This window comes from Haemaphysalis longicornis, unplaced genomic scaffold (genome assembly GCF_048455015.1).
Source record: "Haemaphysalis longicornis isolate Haplotype H1 unplaced genomic scaffold, Haemaphysalis longicornis Haplotype H1 scaffold_1, whole genome shotgun sequence".
NCBI lineage: Eukaryota > Metazoa > Arthropoda > Arachnida > Ixodida > Ixodidae > Haemaphysalis > Haemaphysalis longicornis.
The window spans coordinates 3,934,949-3,959,898 of NW_027526203.1; the positions used below are offsets into that span (position 1 = coordinate 3,934,949).

Below are 24,950 nucleotides of genomic sequence, written 5' to 3' on the forward strand. Positions count from 1 at the left end.
CTTCGTCTTTAAAATTGGTAAAACTTGGACTAAGTGACACAAGGCGAAGCTGGATGATTTCTTTTTATGTAAGCACTGAATGACATAAGTGACACAAGGAGAAGCTGGAGGATTTCTTTTTATGTAAGCACTGAATGACACACCAGTTTATTTACGTGCTCCGTCGTCGCTTCTCACTGTGGCAGTAGTAGTCATCGTCATATCCATCTATCTTCCGCATGCATGACTGGCTGACCCGGATCGTTTTGTCCGCAGGCTTTCCCATTCCTCGAAGAGTGGAACACGTCGGCACGCGCTAGAACCGGCTTCGCGAGCTGGGCGTCTGCGAGCTGTCTTGTGCTCTTCCTTGTGCCGCGGACGCACGTGACTGTTTCCTTGGTATTTTTGCGAGTGCCACGCGCAAGCCAGGACGATGCCGGACGCTCATCGCAAAACGCGTGCGCGGTAAATGGCGGGAGTAACTATGACACGATGTTTTCTGATGACGCCGCACACATTACGGCGATCATTAAAGTCTCTTTCACTTCACTTCACACATTACGGCCAGCAACAACAGCTCTGCTGCTGTTGCTGGCCGTCAATCTATGCGCACGGAAGGGCACTCGTAAAAACTTAGGCGGAATTTAAGAGCATTAAATGTATTTAATGTCAACACAAACACCAATCCAAAGTAGCAGCCCATGGGCTGAGGTGTTGCACTACTGAACACGAGGAAGCAGGTTTTTTGGGCATACCAGTTTTTGTGAAGGAGGCGGAAAACACAGCTGTCCGTGAGCAAGTGATCTTGCTGTTGATTGAACACTTCCAGGTGGTATAAGTTTATTCATTGCCCTCCACCATGGCATGCCTCATATTCATGGTGCTGCTTCAGAACACTATACTACAAACTTATCTTTTGGGTCTTAACACTAGCAACATTAAATTGAAACTCCTTTGACATTGTATAACTGTTCTTGAATAATTATTCATTTTATAATGAGCACAATAGCAGTATTGTCGTAAAAAAGAACTGCAGCTAAATTATAAATCCTAATTGTTGTATGCTACTAACATGTTGCAAGAAAATCGAAAATGTAATAGTTATATCCATTCGCTCAACAGCTGTACAAGTTGTACCTGTTCCATGAACCTTCAAATGCTGATTAGTCTCATGGCCAACACATGAGCCATACATGCCCTTCTGTTCCCAAAAGGACTAAGCAAACACACAACATAAAAGAAAACACATCAGGAATTGGGAAGAAACATTTAAAATTGACTCGCTTTATTTGATCGACAACCATTTGCTTTTATAGCCCACAATAGACCATTGCCAGCACTGCATTAGGGCTTAAGAACTCTTCTGCAGTTGGCTTTGGCAACAAGCAGAATGCACCATTATGTACTGGAAACACATATGACAAGCCACAGCTTTGACTAGCCCATTGGTTGCACTGGGTGTCAAGGGATAAAAAGGAAGAACCATGCCAAATGCTTTAATGTATGCACGTTGATCAAACATTAATTCAGAGTGTAGAAAACATCCCTTCCAGCATGTTCAGCTGATCAACCAATTTGTGACAGCCTTATAGAAGTGAAGGCAAGAACGAGTGCGTGGCAAGATTTCAATGTGGGCTTTAAGAATTGTAGGCTGTCTGTAGGCTGTCTGCAGTCATAATTACTATTCTGCGCCAAACACCCTAGTACACTGAGCGCAGTGAACTTCAGCAATGAAAGTAGTCATAAGTAATTTTTATCGTATGTTGATCGTTGCGAATCCTAGTAAACCGTTACAAGCACCTGGCATGCTGGCAAGAGAGAGCTAGAGAGCGTAAAAGATTTTTGAAAGGAGAAGAGGCCAGCCTGAGAAACTGAACTTGGGCCTGCTACTTAAATCCCGCTGGGGCAAGGAAGGTACTGAATACTGAGGGTATGAGAAATGACAGTGAAATCAACCAATGAACTTTGTACACTTAAAGCATGTATAACATGCGATGGGGCGCAGAAACAGACTAAATCACTGTATAATTCGCATAACATATTTACCGACCATAAAAAAAAAGTTTCGCAGTTCGTGAAACTTCACAACCTAGACCCAAAAGTCCAGACAGGACAAGCAGCGATTTGACAGCTCGATCTTGCTTCTTCGTGTCAGCCCACATGCCCAAAATCTTTCGTTCAGACAGAGGGTAAGCATTCAAGCGTAGTAAGGCTGCTTCAAGGTCTTTTCACCCACTAGTATATCTTGGTCAAACACTATGCAAACGATCAATTGTCTCTGTACAGCCTTACACAGAAGGCAGTCTGGGCTGTCCTCGCGTCCGATTGTGTGCAGATACTTTCAGGTCAATGATACTTCAAGCCGCAGCCTGTGTAGCAAGGTTTCATTGACTTCTGTGAATTTGAGGGGCATGAGCAAGCCAGAACCTTTGCTCGGGATCAGTCCTGGTGAGCTGTTCCTGTCAATTTTGTGGGTCAGACCAATGCAAGGCAGCAGCTTGTGCACGGGCTCTGTAGAGTATTGCATTGCTATCTTGTCTTACGATGGGTGTAGCCAAAAGAGGGTATATCCTTTAGCAGGCACAAGGCAACATTTCCTTCCCAGAAAATTAGTTCTATAATTGTAATTACACTAGCTAGTTTCGAATAATTCTTGCAAACAAAGAGCACGACTACCAATTGTAACAAAGGGAAGAGACAGCAACGACTTCCAACTAGTGCCTTGTTTGAAACCTATGACCCATATAAATACCACATGCGCTTTATAACATCAACATAGAAAAAACAGCAAAACACCATGCTGCAACTTTTCTGCTACGACCCCCATGAGCACTGCAAGCTTTTAGGTCCGCAACCTCGTTAAACTCAGTTTCCCCTTGAGAACATGATTTTAGCGCTAAAGACGACAGACACACTTTACTGGTGCTTGCATCTGTCAAACACCAGCAAACATCAGTTAATTTGAAATGATACGGGGTAAACTTGGAAGCTGGCACAACTCAGTGGGATGGGAGTGGCAACAAAAAATCTCTGCACAGTACAGCCCCTGTTGCGGCATTTTTCAGCACGGCGACAGTTGTCACACCACCCTTGTTAACCTATATTCGAATCTCCTGATACTATGGAGAGACTTGTTGCATCGGTGGCACACTGGAATTACCACTGTGTCGAACCATGGAGCCTGCCAGTTGCCATTCGAAGTATGCGAGTCTGCCGATGGAAATTTTTTCTGGCGACTGTTTCCTGCTGACACAGCCATTCCATTCCATGCAGACAAACAAAATGCGCACAGGCCACATGCAACAGGCATGTGTTTGTGTTGTGTGGGAAGCAGGTTTGCCAACGGGTACCAGTCGGCTGCGCAGTAGCACCCAATGTATGCTTCGATGTAGATATACTTAGCGGGTCCACCTTGGTTCATTCCAGGGAGGCAAAAGCAACGCTTTCTCATATTTCTCTAATGGTGCTTTTCAATGGCCTCAACTATGCATTGCACTAAACAACGAGACAGAGAAATATTTTATGGATTTGCGAGCAGAAGGATGTTAGGGCTTCCACCCCGTGAGAGCCGTTCTTAGTCCAAATGCACTGAAACCAACAAGCGCCGTCAAAGTCGCCCACCCCGGACTTTCACTACAGCCTTCACCATAGCTACAGTTACATCTGGATTTTTTTAATTATTAGTAACAATTAATTATTAACAGTGACTCTACACGGCTAGTTAGTGAGTTGAAGTGGTTTGGTTTGTTGGGTAAAAATGAGAACAGACTGCTTTCACCATATGTTGTGAAGTGGGCAAGACAGTGACCCTGGCTCGTCAGGGAGCAGAAGTGGTTTTGCCGGTTGGGTAAAAATCAAGCATGACTGCGTTGAGGGGCAGATCATAGCCTCCTTTATAACGGCTTCTGCCTGCTCAGTGCCAGAAATTCCGCCGTTCTCTCTGGTGGCGCCCTAATCCCAGGTTGTCCTGTGTTGGCGAGGGCACAGTAAACATTTGTCTACGCACCTGGCAACAATGAGTGGTTTAAAAAGAAGTTGTCAAGACCTTTTGCAAACAAAAAATACGTGTTGTATAAAGGGGTTTCTGGCTCTGAAATTCACGAGGCCAGAAATAAAGCCATCTAGCTAGGGTGACGCTAGAACTTAATAGTGTAATTATAAAAGAGATGATCTTTTTCGGGCTATCTTGTTCGTAAATAATTTAATGCAAAAAAAATTTTTTTCTGCGTTTCCCTCGATTCGGCCAGAAATGTTACGGGTGAGTTTACTAGTGGGTTTGTGACCCACTGGGAATTGATCGGTTATTCGGTATGTGATTGGTGAGGTAAGAATGAATGTACCGGGGAGAAGTAGCGAGAGAAACAAGCTAAGTGCATGCTGAATGTTTATCCTAAGCGTATATAGGGGTTCTCAAATACTGCGCCTTGAGCTAAAGCTTGAAGTCGTCATTATTTGCGCAGCAGAGCCAGGCATTGCCGATTACCGCGTCGTCAACATATCTACTACATGCGCGATGGCAACATTTCCTGGAGCAGCAGCGACGGAGAAATAGGGAAGGGATGGAGGAGGGTGGGCGCGTACCTTTTCGGGGACCCAAAAAGTATTAGCCACAGAACAAGACTTAATGGACTCGTAAGTAAAAAAAGGGAGCTCAACTGTTTGGACTTCTTGAAACAAAATTTAATTAGTATGACTCAATTATCACTAAACATCGAATCTAGAATCATTATGTTTCACTTATCAGCGGGAGAAAAGTTAACTGGCTCTTATCGCAGTGACTACCATTAGGTCATGCATACATTTTGTTGGGAAACTGCCGTAGCGAACCCAAAAGGGCGAGCGTGCAGGCGGAAACAGTACACTGAACGCTGTTTAGTAGGTTTGCGACGCCACCCATAAAGCTTTGGTCTTCAATACTGGCTCATGAAGTTCAAGCTCCCCGTTTTGCGGACTTTTGTAGCTGGAAGACGCCTTCGTGTAGCAGACGACGCCGAGGTGCGTTTCAGCTCACCTCCACCTGAAACAGTAGTTCGCATCGGCATGGCCATCGAAAAACCTGGGAACTTGGGCTATGGGCAGACGAAGAGTGTGGAGCACGTCAGACATACTTTTAGCCTGTGCGATCAGTGTACGTGCTTTGTGCCATTGAGAAATTTAGCAGGTATATCCCGTGTATTGTTTTTTGCAAGTTTGTCCGACATTACTTTATACACAGCGTTAAATCATTAATTCCTTTTAAAAGCAACACGAAGCCAGCAGGTGAGAAAGAAAGAGGTATGTTAGTAATCCAAAAGAAAATTCAGGCTATTAGCAATGGTTCAGAACGACATGTAAACAATCTTTGCTAGCATGCACAGTAGTTGATGAAATACTGCAGCGTTACAGCAGCACATGCACACGTGATTGCATAGAGGGTTATGGCATACACAGGTATATGTGTAAGGTTGATTTAGTGCGCTGCATGCACACGTAAATAAAAATACCCTGCAAAAAAGATGAACAAGGCAACTGAGGTTAGAGCAAATACAAAAAGCAACCACGCAGAGTCATCTAGATGGTATGCTTAGAATGTAGACATAACAGTTCAACACAGCACGTAGCACCTGTTATTGCTGAAGCCACTGACGTATCAGCTAGCCTGTCATAAATGGGCACGATCACGTACGTTTGGCGACATCGTAAATTTTGGAGCACACGAACACAACACACACGGAAAATGCCACAGTAACTCACGACAGATATCCGGCGCATTTTTTGGCCACGCTTGTAACGACAGGGATCACGGCAAGTTGAAGCGCACGAACGAGAACTCGCTGTCACTGCGACGCACCATTGCTAACTGATGGGGCTCTAGATTATTCACGTATACACTCCTGCTGTGACACGAATCTGGACACTTGCAAGTGGAGTACGGAGCAGTATCAAAATATTTGCCTCGCGTTGTGATACCCATAGAGTTTCTCACTAATTATTGAGAAACTCTATGGTGATACCGACACGACACCGTGTATAACGATGACTGTGATGGTAGCATCGATGACTGCGGCGCCAGCAGCTTCACACAAACAATAAACCTCTGGAAAACTACGACGCACCACACACATCGGTCACGTTTTGAAGGCAACACGGTGCTTCGTACCTTACTGCACATTTTGGGGTATTTGATATGAAAACATCGCGCTCTGCGCAAGCGCTGACCAGCACTTCGCGTTGCTGCCACGAATAGTCATCGGACTTTGAAGACTGCGAATTACTGCAGAAGATACAAGTGCGGAGACACAGGCTTGGAGCTGAAGACCTCATATCAAACGAAAACACAGCGCAGCACCGCACCACTCGTGAGCGACTCCACACAATGCCAACGCTCGTACATTCTTGCTTGCCTCGGCACTGCGCGAAGTCGGAATACTTGAAACAGGCCAACGGAACTGTGACAAGTGTGTGGCGCCCCCCATCCCTGATATTCGTTGGCCGCTAAGTTCAGTGGCCCCACCAGGCTCGGTGGGCAACATTGTGTGTGGCCGGGCAATAAACACCGCCGAGCAACGTTGCCGCCGAGCACGGCTGCTCGGGGGTCAGTCACCGTCACCACCAGCACGCTGCATGTCGTCTCTCGGCTGGAGGGTACCCCTACCCTCCCAGGTTCACGAACGCAGGTCGAAATCGTGACACTGGCGACGAGGGATGAAGCCCGCGGAGCGGCCGAAGCCACCGTGAACGCCGCCACCGAGAACGCCGAGACACCGCCCCCTCAAGCCAGCCGCCATTACGCCATGCCGCTGTACGGGAGGCTCGAGCCGTTCGAGGGTGAAGGGTCCGCCTGGCCGGTATACGAGGAACAAGTCGGCGTGTTTTTCCGGGCGAACGACACACCCGAGGCAAAACAGCGCGACATCTTCCTGGCCAGCTGCGGGACGCGCGTCTTCGCTCTCCTGCTCGACCTGCTCAATCCGGCCACGCCGCACGAGAAGTCGCTGGGTGAGCTGCTCGCGACGCTACGCTCGCACTACAGCCCGGCTCCGTCGACGCTAATGGAGCGTTTTCGCTTCAACAACCGGAGCCGCCGAGACGGAGAGACGCTCGGGCAGTTCGTCGCAGCGCTGCGAGGGTTGGCGAGCGGCTGCGCCTTCGGGGAGCAGCTCGACTCGCTGCTCCGGGACCGTTCGTCTGCGGCATCAACGACCCCGCCATGCAGACGCGTCTCCTGGAGCTTCCCGACCCCTCGCTGGACGACGCCGTGAAGGCAGCGCTGGCGATGGAGGCTGCGGCCAAGGACGCGGGCGAGATGGCGCGTGCGGCCGGCTCACCGTCGGCGGAGGCGGCGGTAAACAAGATGGCGGCACGGCATGGCAGGTGCAGTCGCTGCGGTGGTGACCACCCCCCCTCCCAGTGCCAGTTCGCGCAAGCGGAGTGCTTTGCGTGCGGAAGAACTGGGCACATTGCTCGGGCGTGCCGAGGGGGGACGACGGCAGACGGACGGAAGCAGCAGCCGGCGTCGAGCACAGGTTCCGCGCCAGCCCACGGCCGAGGGAGTCGGCGCAAGGGTAGGCGGCGGGGGCGTGCGGCAGCAGCTTCGGGTGCAGCGGCTAGGCTTCACGTCGTGGCCGAAGACCCGCATATTTTCGACATGTGGCACGCGGCCACAGTGCAGCCGCCGGTGCCACGATACATGCTGACCGTCGAAGTCTGCGGGCGCCCCATCTCCATGGAGCTGGACACAGGGGCCAGTGTGTCGGTCATGGCCGGGAAAGCATTCAGACGCACCTTCCCTGGCGTGGCCGTGGAGGCGTCGGGCGTCATGCTGCGAAGCTACTCCGGACAGCTCGCCCAAGTCGAGGGTCAAGCCCAGGTCAGCGTCCGCCTTGGCGACAGGGAGGCCACCCTGCCCCTGTACTTGACCAAAGGGTCGTCACCGACGCTGCTGGGCCGGAACTGGATCCAGGCTTTGGGCTTGCGGCTGCCTGAGTATACCAGGAAGCAGTGCATGCAGTGGCAGACGGCCCGAGCCTCCTGACAAAGTTCGAGGCCCTGTTCCAGCCCGAGGTGGGGACATTCACCGGCACGGCGGCAAGCGTTGAGGTGCCAGAGGGAGCACTGCCCCGTCCAGCCCGACTGCATGGACGGCGTCATCGAGCAGCTGCTGCACCGGCGAGAGGCCGGCACCAACGGCGGCGGGGTGCTGGGCACCAACGGCCTTCTGCTGCACCTGGTGGTGCTGGGTGCCAGGGCCAGCGCCCAGCAGGTGGCGCAGGCTATGCGGCAGGTGCTCCCGCAGGGTTTCCGGCTCGACGACAAGGCCCAGTACGCCTTTTCTGATGGAGGCGAAAGCAAAAACGCCCGTGTGTCCGAGATTTCGGCGCACGTTAAAGATCCCCAGGTGGTCAAAATTAATCCGGAGCCCTCCACTACGGCGCGCCTCATCGCCTGCGTTGCGTCGGCGCGTTAAACCCTACAATCAATCAAGGCCCAGTACGCGCTGGACTTCTGGATCATCGACGGCGACGTGGGCCTGCCGCACAACTCGTTCCGCACGGAGCCCCTGCCCCAGGGCTGCCTGTGCGTGTACACCAGCCAGCCGGGGCTGGAGTACATCCGCGAGAGCCTCGAGAAGACCCTGCTAGCCAACCTGGAGCAGGAGGACCGGCTGCCCATTCCACGGCCTGCCCCTAGTTTGCGGGCCAGGGGGACTTCCTGCGCGAGGAAGGCATCAACCGGGCCAAGAGCCTGCAGTGCCCCTTCGTGGACGGTGGCGGCCTGGACCCCGTGCGGCTGGAGCAGGCGCTGTGCGCGCTAGTGGAGAGCATCTAGCGGCGGGCGGGCCTGCTGCACATCTACCAGGCGCAGCCCGCGGTCGCGAGGCCCCGGCCGGACCTGCGGCTGATGCTGTACATGGTGTGCGGGGACCCGTACGCGCCCGAGCAGGTTCTGGCGCCCCTGCTGGCGCAGCCGGACTGCCTGGCCACGGGCCCGCTGCACTGTCTCAGCCTGGACTCCTTCAAGGGGAGCCAGCTCCACCGACCGCTGCCAGCACAGCACCAGGGGCTGGTGCTACCCGCGCCACTGTGGCCAAAGTGACACAGGTGGCACCCAATGCTGCCACACCTGCATCGACACCTGTGCTCCGGCGGAGTGAGAGACTGCGGAGACCTCCGGACCGGTACTCGCCGGGGGGACAGGTGTTGTTTTGTGTTTGTGTAGGACAAACAAACTTGGGGGTGAGGGGTGTGACAAGTGTGTGGCGCCCCCCATCCCTGATATTCGTTGGCCACTAAGTTCAGTGGCCCCACCAGGCTCGGTGGGCAACATTGTGCGTGGCCGGGCAATAAACACCGCCGAGCACGGCTGCTCGGGGGTCAGTGGGTCAGTCACCGTCACCACCAGCACGCTGCATGTCGTCTCTCGGCTGGAGGGTACCCCTACCCTCCCAGGTTCACGAACGCGGGTCGAAATCGTGACAGGAACAAACTCAGAACAGACGTACCATGGAACAGACAAGCCCGTACTGGAGTCCTAGAGTGAACTCTACGCGTACGGATGCAGTACGGGGCCAAAACGCCAAAATTCGCTCTTCGATCGAATTCGGCCTCTTCTCCATGCCGCTCGTCCGTAGGTCATCCGGAAAACCCGTTGGAAATCTATAAAAAGTGCTTTGTTTACACAACTTCTACGCGAGTGTCAAAAACAATAACAAACTCGAGTTTCGCAGAGAAAAATGTAATGCAAACATCTACAAAGCATGTCTTTGACGTCACGGTGACTAGGTGACGTCATATTAGAAGACAATAAACTCAGGCTAAAAATAAATCTTAATACTGTAATATTAATGTGTTACTGCCAAAAATCTATGCAATACTATTGCAATAATTGCAGCTTCATGCAATTACGCATTTTTTTTGTTAACGGACGTCACTTTCGTGGGGCGCAGCAGCCAGTTCGCGGGGAATCGGCTCGGAAGCCCCGGGTTGCAGCAGACCATACGCAGCCTTACTAGATAGGTTCAGTTGTAAAACTCTCCCCATGCGCCGTGCATCGCCGGCGTCTCCGTTTATCGGCGTGCCTCGAGAGGGCGGCACCGCCGCATTTTGCTCTACCCGGCCGCTGCTCGTCGCCTGCAACGGCGCCTCTCCCAACGCCTCTTCGGCCTTCTCATGACGTTAGCGCGCGATAATATTAAAGACTACCCGCTACCCGCCAAGTTGTCCGCGTCCAGACTACATCTAGGCCAGAGTACTTTCCAGCAGCTGCTCAGGATCGCTAATGTGGGGCGTAAAAGCCGTTCGTTACGGCTCACTCCTTTGCTTTCTTCAACAGGTCAGCCGAAGCGCATCGTAGTTTGCGCGCGCTTGCGTAGGCTGCTCGCTGGCAGTCAACCACGAGCGTGAACGGTCTGCAGCGAGCTGGTAGCATAGAATAAGCCTCCGTTAAAGCTTAGTTTGATTGACTCTTCCGAATTTTATAAAAAATCATGAAACCGCTCATTTTGTTTCCAGCCAAAGAAGCAAGGTCAGCATTGGAGCTACGTCACTTAGTGGCTCTAGTAATTCAGGCCACTCGAAGACGAAACTTCCTAATTTTCTCGACGTCCTTTTTAGAATAGTATCCCCAGACAACGCACATACATCCTAGGTAAGTGCCAGGGATGTCCCACCTGGGAGTTCGGGAACTCCCAGGGACATCCCACTTAAGTTCCAAAAACATCCCAAGTGATACACAAAAAGACCTCTCTGGGATGTCCCAGACTAGGACTTCGCTGGGAGGTCTAACATCCCATGTAGAGCAAAAAAAGGAAACTTTTGGGATGTTCCAAAAAGGTGTTTGTAGGTCCTTTTCAGGACACATTTGATTAATATATGTGGGTATAGCTCAACATTCCATTGGAATGGAGCTTTTCCTCCACTCAGGTGCACAATTAGAACTGTTTAAAACCTTGAAAAATGATTTTATTGGACGAATTTCATACATAACAGCCCTCAGTGTCAAAATCAAGCAGCATTCTAAAGGTACACCATACAAATACACTCTAAAGGTACACCATACAATTACTACAAATAAAAGTTCTTTATAGCTTCATGCATGACTTATGCTTCTGTTTCTGACAATAAATTTCACAGCTGAAGCAGAAGTGAAATTTCACATGAAAATTTTCAAAAGGTAGCACGAGTTATGTACAGAAAGATAAGAATTGTCTCTTTGCTTCTGTTTCTGACAATAAATTTCAGTAACTGAAGCAGAAATGAAATTTCACATGAAAAATTTTAAAAGGTAGCACGAGTTACGTATAAAAAGATAAGAATCGTCTCTTCTCTTTCACATCATAATATGCACCATGCATCTGACTAATGGGCATCCTAATTTCTAAGCAACTTATGGCATAAAGAATGAGGTCTGAAAGTGCTGTACTTTCTGAATTATCGAAAGGTGAAACATGTTCACGACACAGGAAAAGCACATTAGTGCACAGAAAGTTACTGAAAACCATTAAAAGGGCATGCAGACAAAACACAGGTTTGTTTCATTAGAAAGATTGCCTCGATAGAATCATACTGACACGACTTTAAGCATAAATTTCACTCAAATAATCTATATGATTAGGAAAAAATGGAATGGCCATGCGACTCACAAGCTCATTTCCCGCACTAGAGCATATGACACCATGTGCACAGCCACGTGATTGCCTGAGGCCAGCAAAAGCAACAAGTTAGGCAGGGCTTACAACAAGCACGCAGAATGAGCTATTTTCGCTTACATGTAATGCATATTCATTTTATAGCCGTAAGAATTGTGGGGTGAAACAATGGAAGTTACGAAAGATGAACCAGTGTGTACTGCTGTTAACTACTGCACGCACTATGCTTGTTATAGCAGCACAGCACTGCAGCGCTTTGGGGTTGTCTCGGACGACACTGGCCGATCGGTGTAAGCGACATTGTCTGACGTGGCCCGAATTGTAGGCGAACCCCATGTTTTACGAAACAATTAAAAAACCAAGCCAGGTGCAAATACAGTAAAAAACACAGCAAAAGTGAAGACAGTATGGTGGCGATACCTAAGAGGATTGATGGTAAACAAGGCTCCGCAGTCCACTGCAGATGGTACGGTGCACTTGAATTTTGCTTGAAGACCCTTCCTTGTGATGACATGGCAGCCGTAACAAAACACACGATTTGGCGGGAGAATCAAAATTTCAACTTAAATTGATTAATTTCTTGGCGAGTAAAGCATCATTTTAAGTTAAATTGATTAATTTCTTGGCGAGTACAGCATCACTCGCTGCCAGACAAGTGCTAAGGGCACTATAAAACCCCAAATCTAAAAATCTAAGAATAAAACAAACTTGTACTTTGTCTGCATTGCCCCTTTAATGTGGCAGCCACAATCCTTCAGGGTGTGCAGCCACTTCTGAACAATACAGGGCTACCATAAGGCATGACTTTGCACCACACACATAGAAATAAATTGATAGGCCAGCTGATCTAGTTCTGATCGATATAAAATACTTTTTAAAATCTATTGCAAGTGAAAAAAACCCCTAATTTTAAACTTGTAAAATCAAATTATGGATAATGTGTACGTACATACGACAAGAATTATGTAAAACTATTCAAAGTAAAGGGAGGAAATTTTCTATGTACTTAGAAGACATGCCAATTGAACATGTGATGACAGCAAATTGTTTTCAGCAAAATAGGTTTTCACCCGTCGGCTAAAAGGCTATTTGCCTTTTAGCAACAGAAAAAATCTAACAAAAGAAAATTGATTAACAGGTAACATTATATGGCTCAGAGCAGAATAACAGTTTGCACATGTTGGCTGTACGCATATTTTCCTATCTTTAAATTTGGCTGGATTTTGTTACGATGTTACGTACTGAGCTCTAAATGTGGAAATATACGTACATGCATACTTATGAGTCAGCGTTGAAAATGTGGAACCGTCTATGGATGTATATTGCGGTATTTTAACCTTGGCAATTAAAAAAATTCCAAATAAATGCAGCCAAATTTTGACGGCAAAAAAATCAGTCTACAGCCAACGAGTATAAAACTATCACTGCTCTTCACAGAGTCATGTAAATATCAAGTACTGAATTTCCCTTTTTACACTTTTTTAGCAGAAAGATGAAGAAATTTTGAAACCAATTTAATTCCGTTATGCAGCCACCAAATGGTATGTCTTATGAAAGCACCGCAAACTCTCCAATTTCTCTTGAATTGCTTTCTACAACTCTGCGAAAATACAGAGGCAAGTGAAGCAAAAAAGATTTCTCAAGTTTGAAATTTGGATTTGTCTCTCATACAATAAGATTAACATTGTTAACATTGATATCACTGAAAACTAGACAGGCTGCACTTTGTAATGGTACATTAGCTATGTATGTGGTGCTAGCTGATGCACAGCAGTGACCATACAAATGTCCAAAATGAACAAGCACACCCTGAGGGAGTACTGGTGCCATGCACCTTAATCTGAGATGATGCGCTGAATTCCGTAGTTTTTTTCACCACGTAGTAGCTTACCACACAAAAATAAACATGGTTTATATCAGCGTCAGAAACATATACCTACATGAACCAAGAAAATGAGATTGAACTACTTTCATATCATTTCTCGGCAGTAACTGCATTGCAACTCAAAAGGTTTTCTAGTGTGTCGCAGCTCTTTCCGCAGTACGTCAGAACCGTGTTGCTGTCTTCTTATCCTTTGGAGTTCCATGTGGCTGGGGAGGCTTTACATGGTCCGTGAAGCTGCCTGCACATAATTAAAAAAAACAATTTGTCATGAATTCAAAGTACAGTGCTGACACAGGCTAGCTTGAACACTGCCGGTAGGGAAACACAGCTCAAGTATTACCAAAGTGTAGAGATAAACAAGGCACGCTTAGCGAGGCTTTACTTCATAATGCTAAGAGCAACAAACACAATGTTAATGTAGTGATTTCACACCATGGGCATGCTAACGAGTACATGTTAGTTTTATACGTGCTGAGCTTCGCTGTTCTCTCACAATACCCGTCCTGATGCACGCTGTCGTGATTGCGCTACAGTCAAAATAAAACTTGAGGCCAGAACTCTCACAACACTCCGGCAGCCTGCTGCCACGCGAAACCTTGAGGAGCTTGATGGTTCTTTATCTTTTAACGCAGAAATTTGATGTGTGGTAGAAATTTTGCTATTTAGATTTGTGAATTAGTTCTGTTTCATCGGCATGACCTTTACATACCGTGATTGCTCAAACATTCCACCTGCTTCAGATGGAAATGAAACAGTTTTACTAAATAATTTTCAGTCAATAAAATGCAGGTTTTAGATTTTCAACTTGCTCTTACAAACAATCACGTTTGTTGGCACTACACATCACACACACGCAAGCTACTGCAGCCATTTACCATTACAATTTTGTCAAATGCGCCATTACATTAGTCTCACCTGGGATCCAATGGTGCAAAGCACAATGAAATATAACAGAGTAACAATAACAAGGGTGACACTAGACATGGCAGTTGCAGTTTGTTGGTCGTTCCCACCAGGTTTAAAGCTGCCTGTAAAAACTGCTAACTGCATCTCTGATTGTCTGCTTGCCGACAAGAGACTACAGGAAACTGGCAAAAAAAAAGCTGCTTGGCAGGTAAACACTGGCTGCAATACCTATATTCACAGCATATCGAGCAATTTGAGAAAGATTACAAACAAATTAAGTGAAAGGTTGTTTTTACTGCTCATGACAAATTGATAGGGCTATTTAAGAGTAACTGCACAGTAAAGACAGTCTTCGCAGCTCTTTAGCCATGATGCACAACTACACCCACAGTGACCGATTCTTTAAAGGGGAAATGAGTGCGGAAAACAGACTATTCACAGCGGCCCAGATCGCGTTGCCATTTGTTGCATAGTTCGCCGGAATTCTCTTTGCTGTGGAGGTTGTGTAGTAGCCAGCATGCCCATCCGCAAACTGCCGCAAAGTTGCAGCAGCAAGCCTTAGACTGCAGCACATTCATTAGCACATACAAGGGCAGGCGATCACACGAGCTGAGAAAATTGAGCACATCACACACTGACATGCTACTCAGTAAAAAATGTTAAACGCGTAAATTATAACTCACAATGCCTGCGCTATGCCGCTCTACCATTTCTCGAAAACACGCACGCACGCACACGCACGCACACACACACACACACACACACACACACACACACACACACACACACACACACACACACACACACACACACACACACACACACACACACACACACACACACACACACACCAGAGGCAGTCAGTCGGTACCGAGGACTGTCACTGGACTGCCGCACGTACTGACAAAACTTGAGACGGGGTTTCATCTAAATACACGCGATAAGTGAGTGATTTAGTTCCGCGTAGCGCGGGACTGGTAATTGAGGCCTAGAACCAATAACGAAGCTACGCTAAAAGATTTAGACACTATTGAGGCCCAATAATGTCTCTTTGTCTAGAGTTGTCCTTGCTCCGCTTTGCGGAAATTGCGGGCTTTTTTTTTTGCTCTGTTGCGGTGATGCCCCTACTACTAGTTGTATTATAAAGTCATGTAAACTAATCACCAGCTAGAGGTACAAAACAAGTTGAGCGACGCAAAACAGTGCAGCAAACGTTGACCGTTTCCCGCCACCCCAGGAGAAGCCTGTCGACTGTTTCTGCATTGAGCACCCACTTTCCACCACAGAGCAAAAAAAAAAAAAACATGCATAAGACACAAGAAAGGCATCGGAAGGGTTTAAACACTGAGTGATATATATAAACGACTTGCAATAGTTACCTTTTGAAATGATGTTCCAGCAGCACGGCGCAAATGCGGCGCAACATCTCTATCCGCGGGCGGCCATGTTTACACACATTATTGCTATAAAACTGTGCTGGCTGAATCGGCTGAATCACCGTTTCGTAAAAAGTACAGAGACGTCTCTAATGGTGTAAAATAACAATCAAGCTTCAAAATGTACTGATATATAATTAAAATAAAAAAAAATTTAATTTTTTTAACTTAGAGTTATAAATATTCTACATAAATACGAAATAAAATGGCAGCAAGGCAGACCTAAAACCAGAACCAAGCAGCAGACCACCTGAGCGGGACGGTTCTTTCCTCACTGAGAAAGTTGCCGTGCTCAAAAGCAGCGTTTTTAGTTGGTTTAATAGCCTTTCTCTGAAGCACTTCCTGTAACAATCACGCGCTACCTACGGGTGTGCTTTTATAGGTCGACGCGCAAGGCATTTGCTGTACGGCTGTACCTCCTTAATTCACGCGCATATGCGCGCCTATGCGTTTTATTCTTCTACACGCAAAAATGAAACATTGGGCTGACCACATCAACACGAAAGCACGCACGCGCTTCCGCATATATCCCAATCACAGCCATTCTTGGACATTTTTGGGACTCTCCCACTGCGGAAGTCCCAGGGATGCCCATAGGATGTGCTTTTTGGGACATGGGATTTAGGTCCTTTTTTGGGATGTCCTTAGGATGTTTGGTGTTGTCTGGGTCTTTTCCATGTTTTGCCCTGACAACAGTTAGCTTTACCAAACGTCACTAAGAAGCGACATCTCTAACTGAAAGAATTATTTAGTCAATTAACTGACGAAGTTAAACCAGCTTACATGTCAATAAGCATAAAGTTCTTTTCAGCAATTCTAAGGGTTTTCACAGTACACACTTTACGGCAGACACAAAGTAGAAAAATATATCCAATCAACTCCACATCTTTTTTGCTTAAGGTGAACATGGCTACAATACACCAACCCTGGTAGCACAGAATGTTGCCCGAACATTTTTGCAACGTTTCCCCTTAACGTTGCCAAAACGTGGCTAATGTCCGCTTTTTTTAACGTTCGTGCAATGTTACCCAGAAACATTGCGTCAACATGATATTAGCATTGCTCCAACACGGGGGCAACGTTTGAAGGGTGTTGTTCTAATGTTTGGGTAACGTTGTTTCTGACGTTCGCCAACGTTGTTCCACTATTGGAGCAACCTTTCAGCCACTTGCGGGACACATTTGAACAACGTTTATGAGACGTTGCTTGATGACGTTGCAACAACTTTTCACTACATTTTTGCAACGTGCATACCACATTTAAGCATATCCCTGTACCATTCATACGTTGTGATAACATTGCTACAATCTTGCAGCAACTTTAGATCTATGCTTTTAACATGCAGTTAGCATACAAGGAACGTTGCTTCAACGTTCAAGCAATGTTTTTATGAAGTTGCAATAACACTGCTACAATTTTGCGGTAACTTTCCAACTACATTTTTCCAACATGCGGGTAACATTTAGAAAACGTCGCTTTAATGTCCAAGCGATGCTTCCTACAACGTTACCGCGACTTCATAAATACGTTTTTTCACCACGAGGGCCACATCCCAAGCAGCAGAAATTGCCAAGCCCAAGCATGGCAAAACATCAGTGGCCAATGTGTCCGAGCTTGGCAATACCTCGGCCACCAATATTGGCTGGTGTTTGGGAAAGGTGACAAGCCAACAATTGGCCAAGCCCTGGAAGGCCAATATTGGACAACGCTTGGCAAAGTACCTTCCCATGATAATGCCAATGGGTGGACCCCACGCTATTTTCATGCACATTTTTGGCTTTGTGGCCAGTCCTTATGACCAATGCTTATTTTACGAGTTGCCTCGCGGCCCGATTTCTGCTTTATACATGCCAGTATACAGGAAATTATTAAACGGGTGCGCATTATTCATTTAATGCGCACTCGTTAAATAATTTCCTGTACAATGGCATGTATAAAACAGAAATGGGACCGCGAGGCACAATAAGCAAACTGCATCAACTTTGCGAAGCAATTAGAGATAAGTGACTTGCCAAAAACAATTGAGCAACACACCGGATCTCTCTGTGTAGCTTTTTTATTATGCACATCAAATATACGAGAAACCTGGCTTAACAGTGGCAAGAATACGAACACAAACATGAAAGCAAACACAAACACAACAGCCTAGAAAAATTTTTAAAAAGCGCTGCTCATGAAGCGCGAACCAATTATCATTCGTTTAACTGCTTGAGATGCCTACAAAACAGAAGCATTCAGGTAAATGAAAACAGGACACTCATTCCCGGTAATTCGCCGACGTGCCAAGATCACAATATGTTGTTGAACAGCACTATAGCCCAGCTTGGAAAGCTTGTCACTGCTGCACCCGCCACTTGTCCACGGGAAACACCTGTGCGTCGTAGCGCCTGTAATAAGTAAAAAAAATAGTTCACTATAATGCTAAATTCACGCTGCTTACTAAATACAGCACCTATACAAGCCTTACCACATGTCCGTGTGAAAATATTCAGCCTAAAGTTCTAGCTTGTCCGGAATTTCACCGAAAATGGGCTTCACTCGTATTGCAGTCGCGCAAGGTAATATAAAAAGTACAATAGACAAAGCAACACGCCAGCGGTTCCGTGAAATTTTGTTGTGCCTTCGCTCACGTCTCACGTCTGCCCCGTCAGACGCGCAAGACGCGAACGGAACCGACGGAGCGACGGAGAAGCCCAGCGGTAGTGTAATTACTTTGTCGCTCGACAATACCTTTACGTTGCTCAAGAAAACAATGAAACGAAAGCTTCATTAATAGGTAGAGTTTAATTAAGCCAGCTTAATACTGCACACGAGTCTTGCTTCAACGCATGCTGAACGTCGTGAACCTGCAGTGGGAGCACGGCTGCTTGTTCGGAAAACACAAAGCCGGAAAAAGGATAGCTAGAACTGGCGTCACACAATTGGAAGCACATGTATGTGACCACTTTTTTCTTCGCAAGAACCAACAACACTAAGCAGCACTCGCGAGCGCCAGTTATAAACGACAGCTGAAGTTTTGGCGGGAACGAGCGCGAGCACTCCGGCACCGCGAAAAAATGAAATGGTGACTTACGTTTTCAGCGGCGGCCGTAGCAGGCAAACGATGTTATTACACCAGTCAGGTATACTCCACACAGCCACCGACACCAAAACGCACCTCACAGACCCGTACAGGAGTACTACCGCAGTTTCAATGCCACAAAAGAGACGGAGCCGTCGGTGCAACGCGCCCGTCCACCTGACCCGCCGCGGGTTCAAAGAACGCGCAAAGGCACAACGCTGAAATAGTTCGACGTTCACCGTTGCGTTAGGACACACAAATGACCAATTCCTACTGAACGTTTAACACTCTCTCTCACGCTGTTTTGAATAAGCTGCACTTCAGTTTAAGTACGCTTTGTTTCGTGGAACGGTGGTGTGGCTCTTTAGGTAACTACTTTTTGCTGCGTTTTGGCCTGTTCACCGCGCTCTAACCGTCGTAATCTGTCATGTTGGGGAACCGCCGCGGGCAACGACCGCAGTGCTGCCCTCGAGTGGTGCCGCTTGCGCGCCGGGTGCGCATGTATACACGCAAAATAACGCACACGAGTGCTCTACAGTGAGACTCCGTGCAACAATATGCAACAACAGGCAAGGCTGTCGGCATTTACACCTGCCAATACTTTTTATTTAAATGTGCTACTTGACACACACGTGAAAATGATTTGGAACTACTTTTTTTGTTGTGCGCTGCGCGTGAAAACAAATTCAAAAACACGCAAACTTCAGTAATACTTTGAGTGAACTTGAGTGGTCATTCAACTAACAAGAAAATGCCAAGACGTGCGTAAAGGCACTCATAAATACCTGCGTCACATATAGGCTACTACTATTCATAAAATTTTATGATCAAAAATTACGTCTGAATGAGCGCGCTGTCCAGTGTGATTTTTTGCGCACCGGCCAATGCGTGTCCTCAAGGCCGGTCGTATAGCGCTCGTTGTCCACGAATGGCTTTTGCGTACAGGCCGGCGTCTGGCCAAGCTATCGGCTGTCCAGTGTGATTTTTTGCGCACCGGCCAATGCGTGTCCTCAAGGCCGGTCGTATAGCGCTCGTTGTCCACGAATGGCTTTTGCGTACAGGCCGGCGGTTGGCCAAGCTATCGGAAGCCAAAGGGAAGCCAAGGGGCGTCCAATGATTGGCTATCGGCCAATGCTGCTTGGGATCCGCGCACTGTTGATATGACGTTCAAGCAATGTTTCTCTTACGAAGCAATAATATTGCAGCAATGTACAGGTAACTTAGTGACAAATATACATGCTTCAATAACTAGATGAAAATAATATAAGTTAACTTTTTCTAGAGAGACGATTGTTGACGGCATGATAGGCGAGCAGTTCAAACCTCGTCTGCATAAACTCCTGAAAGGTATACACCGGCATTTTAGACCTGTATATTCATACATTTGATCCCTACACTGATCAACACACAGAATTAAGGCAGTCCGGCAAAATAACGAACTAAGAAATGGCGGAATTTTAAAGCAAGGAACATGCAGATAGCGTAAATAACAACACTGACACTCTTTAAGATGAAAGGACATGTGCGTTTTATTTTACTATTAACAATCGAGCCGAATACGTATTCTGTTAAAGCCTTGAATTTCGCAAGTACACTGTTTCAGACGATGCCTTCGTTTTCCTCCTTCTGGGCTTGCTTGTTCTTCTGTCTTGACAAGTCAATTTGATGACATACTTGACGGCCATGAACCCAGTGCGACGCTTCTGCGAAATGAACGAAATGTGTAGTTTAGGAGAAGTTACAAAGTTGTTGCAGCGTAGACAATATCTCACCTCTAAGAACACCAGGACTTTTGGTATACAATATGGCCGCATCGATTTTCTTGTACTGGCAGTTCAAATGAGATTTTACAGCCATTCCTGGAAAACAAACAAAAGGGCAATGCTGTAACACATAGCGTGCTCAAAAGCTTACTTGCACTTTGGATGACGTTTTCTTCCAGATGAGCTTATTCGTGTGTCAGTTTTGTGGTGCCGGTAAATATGAAGGCATTTCTGAAAACAAAACAGTATATAGAAGTGATGCAGAAAACTGAAGTGAAGCAAATTTTAGCAAATGGAGAAAATCTTACCTTTAAGAAGGAATATAGCAGAACAGGCCTTCCCACTTTACACTTTGTCTTGCTTGTTTAACTTTTTCTAATGCCTGTGTCAACTAAATTTATGACACGCACATCGCATGAGTGGGTTTCTCAAGCATTCCTGGAAAACAGAAAAGGACAAAAGTACTTAATTATATAAAATACCTCACAGCTTTCTTTACATGCCATTGAGTAATTAAGTGAAAAGTCTTCAGACAGCGTGCCAGACAATTTTCAATTAACAAGCGAGCCGACCAACTGATGACGACGGGGCGCGTCGGCAATATTATTTGAAAGAAGACGATAATTGCCTCAGTGCCCATAAACATAAAAACACAACGAACAAAAATGAGAAAACAGGCAATTGTCAAGAATGGAAACATTACACAAATTACAACCATGTGTTTCCTTGGTTGCCTAATTTAAATTTACCGTTTGTTCTCGAAAAACTGGCATTGAGCTGTTTTTTTTTTTTGCGTATGCAATTTTCTTTATAATTATAAGCATCCGACGAACACCAGCTTTTCACATGGAAAGTTTGTGGTTACTACAAAGACGTAAGGCGTTGTTTTACATCGTAAGATGGTTAGCATATAAGCAGCTCATAACATGGCTTAACTGCAACGCTAAATCGTGTTCTGGAACAGCATGCCGCTGAAACTCGCGTGAAATTAAACATGACAACGAAGTTAAACTTCTTAGTTTTATTTCTCGCGCGCGTGAGCAGCTGTGGCGAGAAGTAAATTAAAAGCCAATCGCACGTATCAAGGTTCTTGCAGAACCTACACTCTATTTCAGCATCATAACAAAAAATCTACTTCTGAGCGCCCACATCATTTCGCATTATATTCTTTCCCTAAAATTTAAGCGCTGAATACATGTTCCAACTTTTACAACCGTACGCATTCACAAAAGCAAGAAGGATATGCTTAGAAGCTAGAAACGGTAGGGCAGTCTTGTTCCCGCTCTTTTACGAAGTAAACTGCGTTCGAAAGAACGAGGCGAGCTCAGAAAAACGAGCGCTTACCTTCACTGGTCGGTTGCTATGAACTTTCCACGCTTTCCAGCCCACAAATATTCGCCATAACATGCGGCCACACAACAAAATTTCGTATTGGTCCCTTCTCCATTCCGCTTGATTGTAAGGATGCATGGCTGCTGGTTTCTGCAAAAGCGCGCGCTTTTCGTTCGCTCTCCACAACCCAACGCACGGCAGCAACTGTTGACGGCAGCCACGGCTGCCAAGCGCAGAGGAGCAGGAGGGGACCGCTATAATAAAGAAAAAAAAAAGGAGGGGACCGCTCTGCGAGCGGCGCGCACGTGTGCCCGTGTGAGAGGAGGGTAGGACGTTTGGCCAAGGAAGAAAGCCTTTTCTTTTCGTTTTTTTTTTTCGGCCATCCCCAGAAGATTGGCCACCGGGGGGCCGCGCTGAATGGACGTGTTCCACGTCAGCTCTGTCTTTCCACGGCTCTTGTGGCGTAATTTCCTACAATTCCTCGGAAATAACCACGGCATCGAGTGTCCAGCGAACCTCTGTTTCGGTGGACACCTCTTTTTCGAAGTCTGGACCCTCGCCCGGCCTGCAGCGGACGAGAACCCCTTCACAGGCGGGGCCGCCCTGGCCTAGGCCTAACCATTCGAACGCGGACCTCGGCACTCCTTGCGGCTCTCGGCGCCTTCCCCCTTCGCCCGGGGCAGCAAAATGGAGCGCATCGAGGTGGACGGTGAGTCTATCTCGCCCGAAGACCTAAGTGAAGCGGCTGGGTGGCTTACCAGTCACCGGCGACGGAGCGCCCGCGCTCTAGCCAAGCTAGGCCTCGCCTCGGGCGGCTGCTCCAGCAAGCCCGTCACTGCCTCTCAACCAAGCAGCAACACGTCCCGTCTAAACACGCAAGCCTGTCGGTCGCAGCGCCTGTCCCGCCAGCCGCCGCTACCAAGCGAGGACATTAAAATCGTGCTGCGGCCCCGAGAAGGGCTGGACATCACCAAGATAAGCCAAGCCGGCTTGCGTGACGGAGTGTTGCGCTCGGCCGGAATAAGTTATGACGAGGCAGCGGACGATATACTTCGCACCAACGTCGTAAAAAACGTCATTGTCGCCAGCACTCCAAGCATGGGACGGGCCAAAAAATACACGGCCATACAAGAGCTCCGCTTCGGGGACATCACCTACAAAGTGAGCGCTTACGCGGCGCCACCGGAGGACACTGTCAAGGGTGTTATCCACAACATCCCCGAATATGACAGTGCCGATGACATCACGCGCAGCCTCCTCTACAAGAAGAATCCTACGATTCTCCAGGCGAGACGCATGGGCCATACTAACTCTGTCCTCATCGTCTTCGAAGGACCTAAGGTACCACACTATGTGTACTACAGAGGTGCGGAATACCGTTGCTTCATTCACAAGAAGAGGCACGAACTGTGCGACAGCTGCGGCCGTCTAGGACATCGCTCGGACGTTTGCCCAGCGCCCGACAACAAAGTGTGCAAGATCTGCGGCACCGAGGCTCCGGCGGACCAACACGATTGTGAACCCAAGTGTGCACTGTGTGGCCGCGATCATCCTACGGGAGATAAGAAGTGCCGCCAGCGGTTCCAAACCCCATACCTTCTGAAAAAGCGGAAATGGGAGAAAAGACTACAACAGCGACTGCAGCAAGAGCAAGAACCCTGTCATCGCCGAGGACAGCAGTGTCTCTCCAGTGGCATTGCGTCGTCCCTGCTCAAGAACAACGGGACCTCAGCGGATCAACGCGGACGAGACGACTCGTTCCCGGAACTCTTGCAACGTGAGCATCAGAGCCGACGGGATGGGAGCCACGGGGCAGGATCCCATGACGTCTCCTTCAGTAGTCGACACCGCTCCCGATCCACATCGCGGAGGAGGACCCTCAGCAACCCGGGGCCCAACAACCAAGGACGGCAGTCGCGATCCACGTCGCGAAACAGACGTCAAGCAGCCGGCCATTCTCAATTAAACAAGGTTAGCTGGGCGGATACGGTCTCCCAATGCAAACAAACTCAGAAAAATAATGCTTCCACAACCAACGCCTTAAAATCCCACCACTCAGATCATTCTTCCGAGACAACCAAAATCAAGCAGATGCTCGAAGAGCTTATAGCTGAAAATGCTATGCTCAAAGCGAAAATCGCCAAATTGGAAGAAACAAAAACCCCTTTCGCAAGCCCCGGTAGCGCATGCCCTGGTACCCAACCGACAGACCCGGTCAGCCCGGCAGCGCAGCTCGCTAATGTCAATTCACAAACCGCGCATACGCGTGCCTCTGTCATAGAGATGGACACTGCGGACTCCCCTCCCTCAAAACGTAAAGCCCAAGCGATAACCTCTGAGAGCTCTAGTGAGGCCGCAGGCGCGAGCCCGAATAAAAACGTTGACGACGGCATGCTCCGTCAATTTGGAGAAACCCTCACCGAAACTCTTACTGAAACTCTCAGCGCCAGATTCGGAGCGATGCTGGATAAGTTCGGCGAAAACGTTGATGCCCAGATTGCCAGCCTGAAAGCTCGAATAACAGCACTAGAGAATGGAATCCCACGAGCCGGACGGGAAGTGGGACCGGGTCCCATCAAGTCCACTAAACCCTATTCCCGCCCCCCGCCGGCGGACATCCCCAAAATTGCAAATGATCATGTTCAATAGCTCGTCCAACAGAAAAAGCAAAGCCAACACCCTGATGGTGTGGCAATGGAATTGTCGAGGATTCAAAAGAAAACGTGCTCCTTTAGAACTATTCATCAAAAGCAAGAATTCGGATGAAATACCTGATGTGGTCTGTCTCCAAGAGACAGGCGTTTTTGCCCGAATGTCAAACTACAAATCTTTCAATGACCTAGAAGCTGATGCCTCTGGTGTAACAGACAAGCAAAAACCCGCAGTCAGCACCCTTGTTAGGCGAAACCTCCCAGCCCTGCGGCGCGAGACTGGGGTGGACGCGGCGTCCATGCCTCACATC

The 24,950-nt window shown here is 47.8% G+C and overlaps 1 protein-coding gene and 1 long non-coding RNA gene across 2 annotated transcripts; one reads left to right on the forward strand and one right to left on the reverse strand.

Annotated features, from left to right (window-relative positions):
• Window positions 1-20,421: 20,421 nt before the first annotated feature.
• On the reverse strand, window positions 20,422-22,166 carry LOC144162985 (uncharacterized). The gene is made up of 4 exons (XR_013320814.1): window positions 22,001-22,166; window positions 20,965-21,094; window positions 20,666-20,887; window positions 20,422-20,596 (listed from the first exon to the last, which is right to left on the reverse strand). It is a non-coding gene; the product is annotated as an uncharacterized LOC144162985 (long non-coding RNA).
• A 253-nt stretch (window positions 22,167-22,419) lies between these two features.
• Window positions 22,420-24,637, forward strand: LOC144156311 (uncharacterized). The gene has a single exon (XM_077688393.1). The coding sequence runs from the start codon at window positions 22,676-22,678 to the stop codon at window positions 24,635-24,637; it is 1,962 nt and encodes a 653-aa protein (XP_077544519.1). The 5' UTR covers window positions 22,420-22,675.
• Window positions 24,638-24,950: the final 313 nt, after the last annotated feature.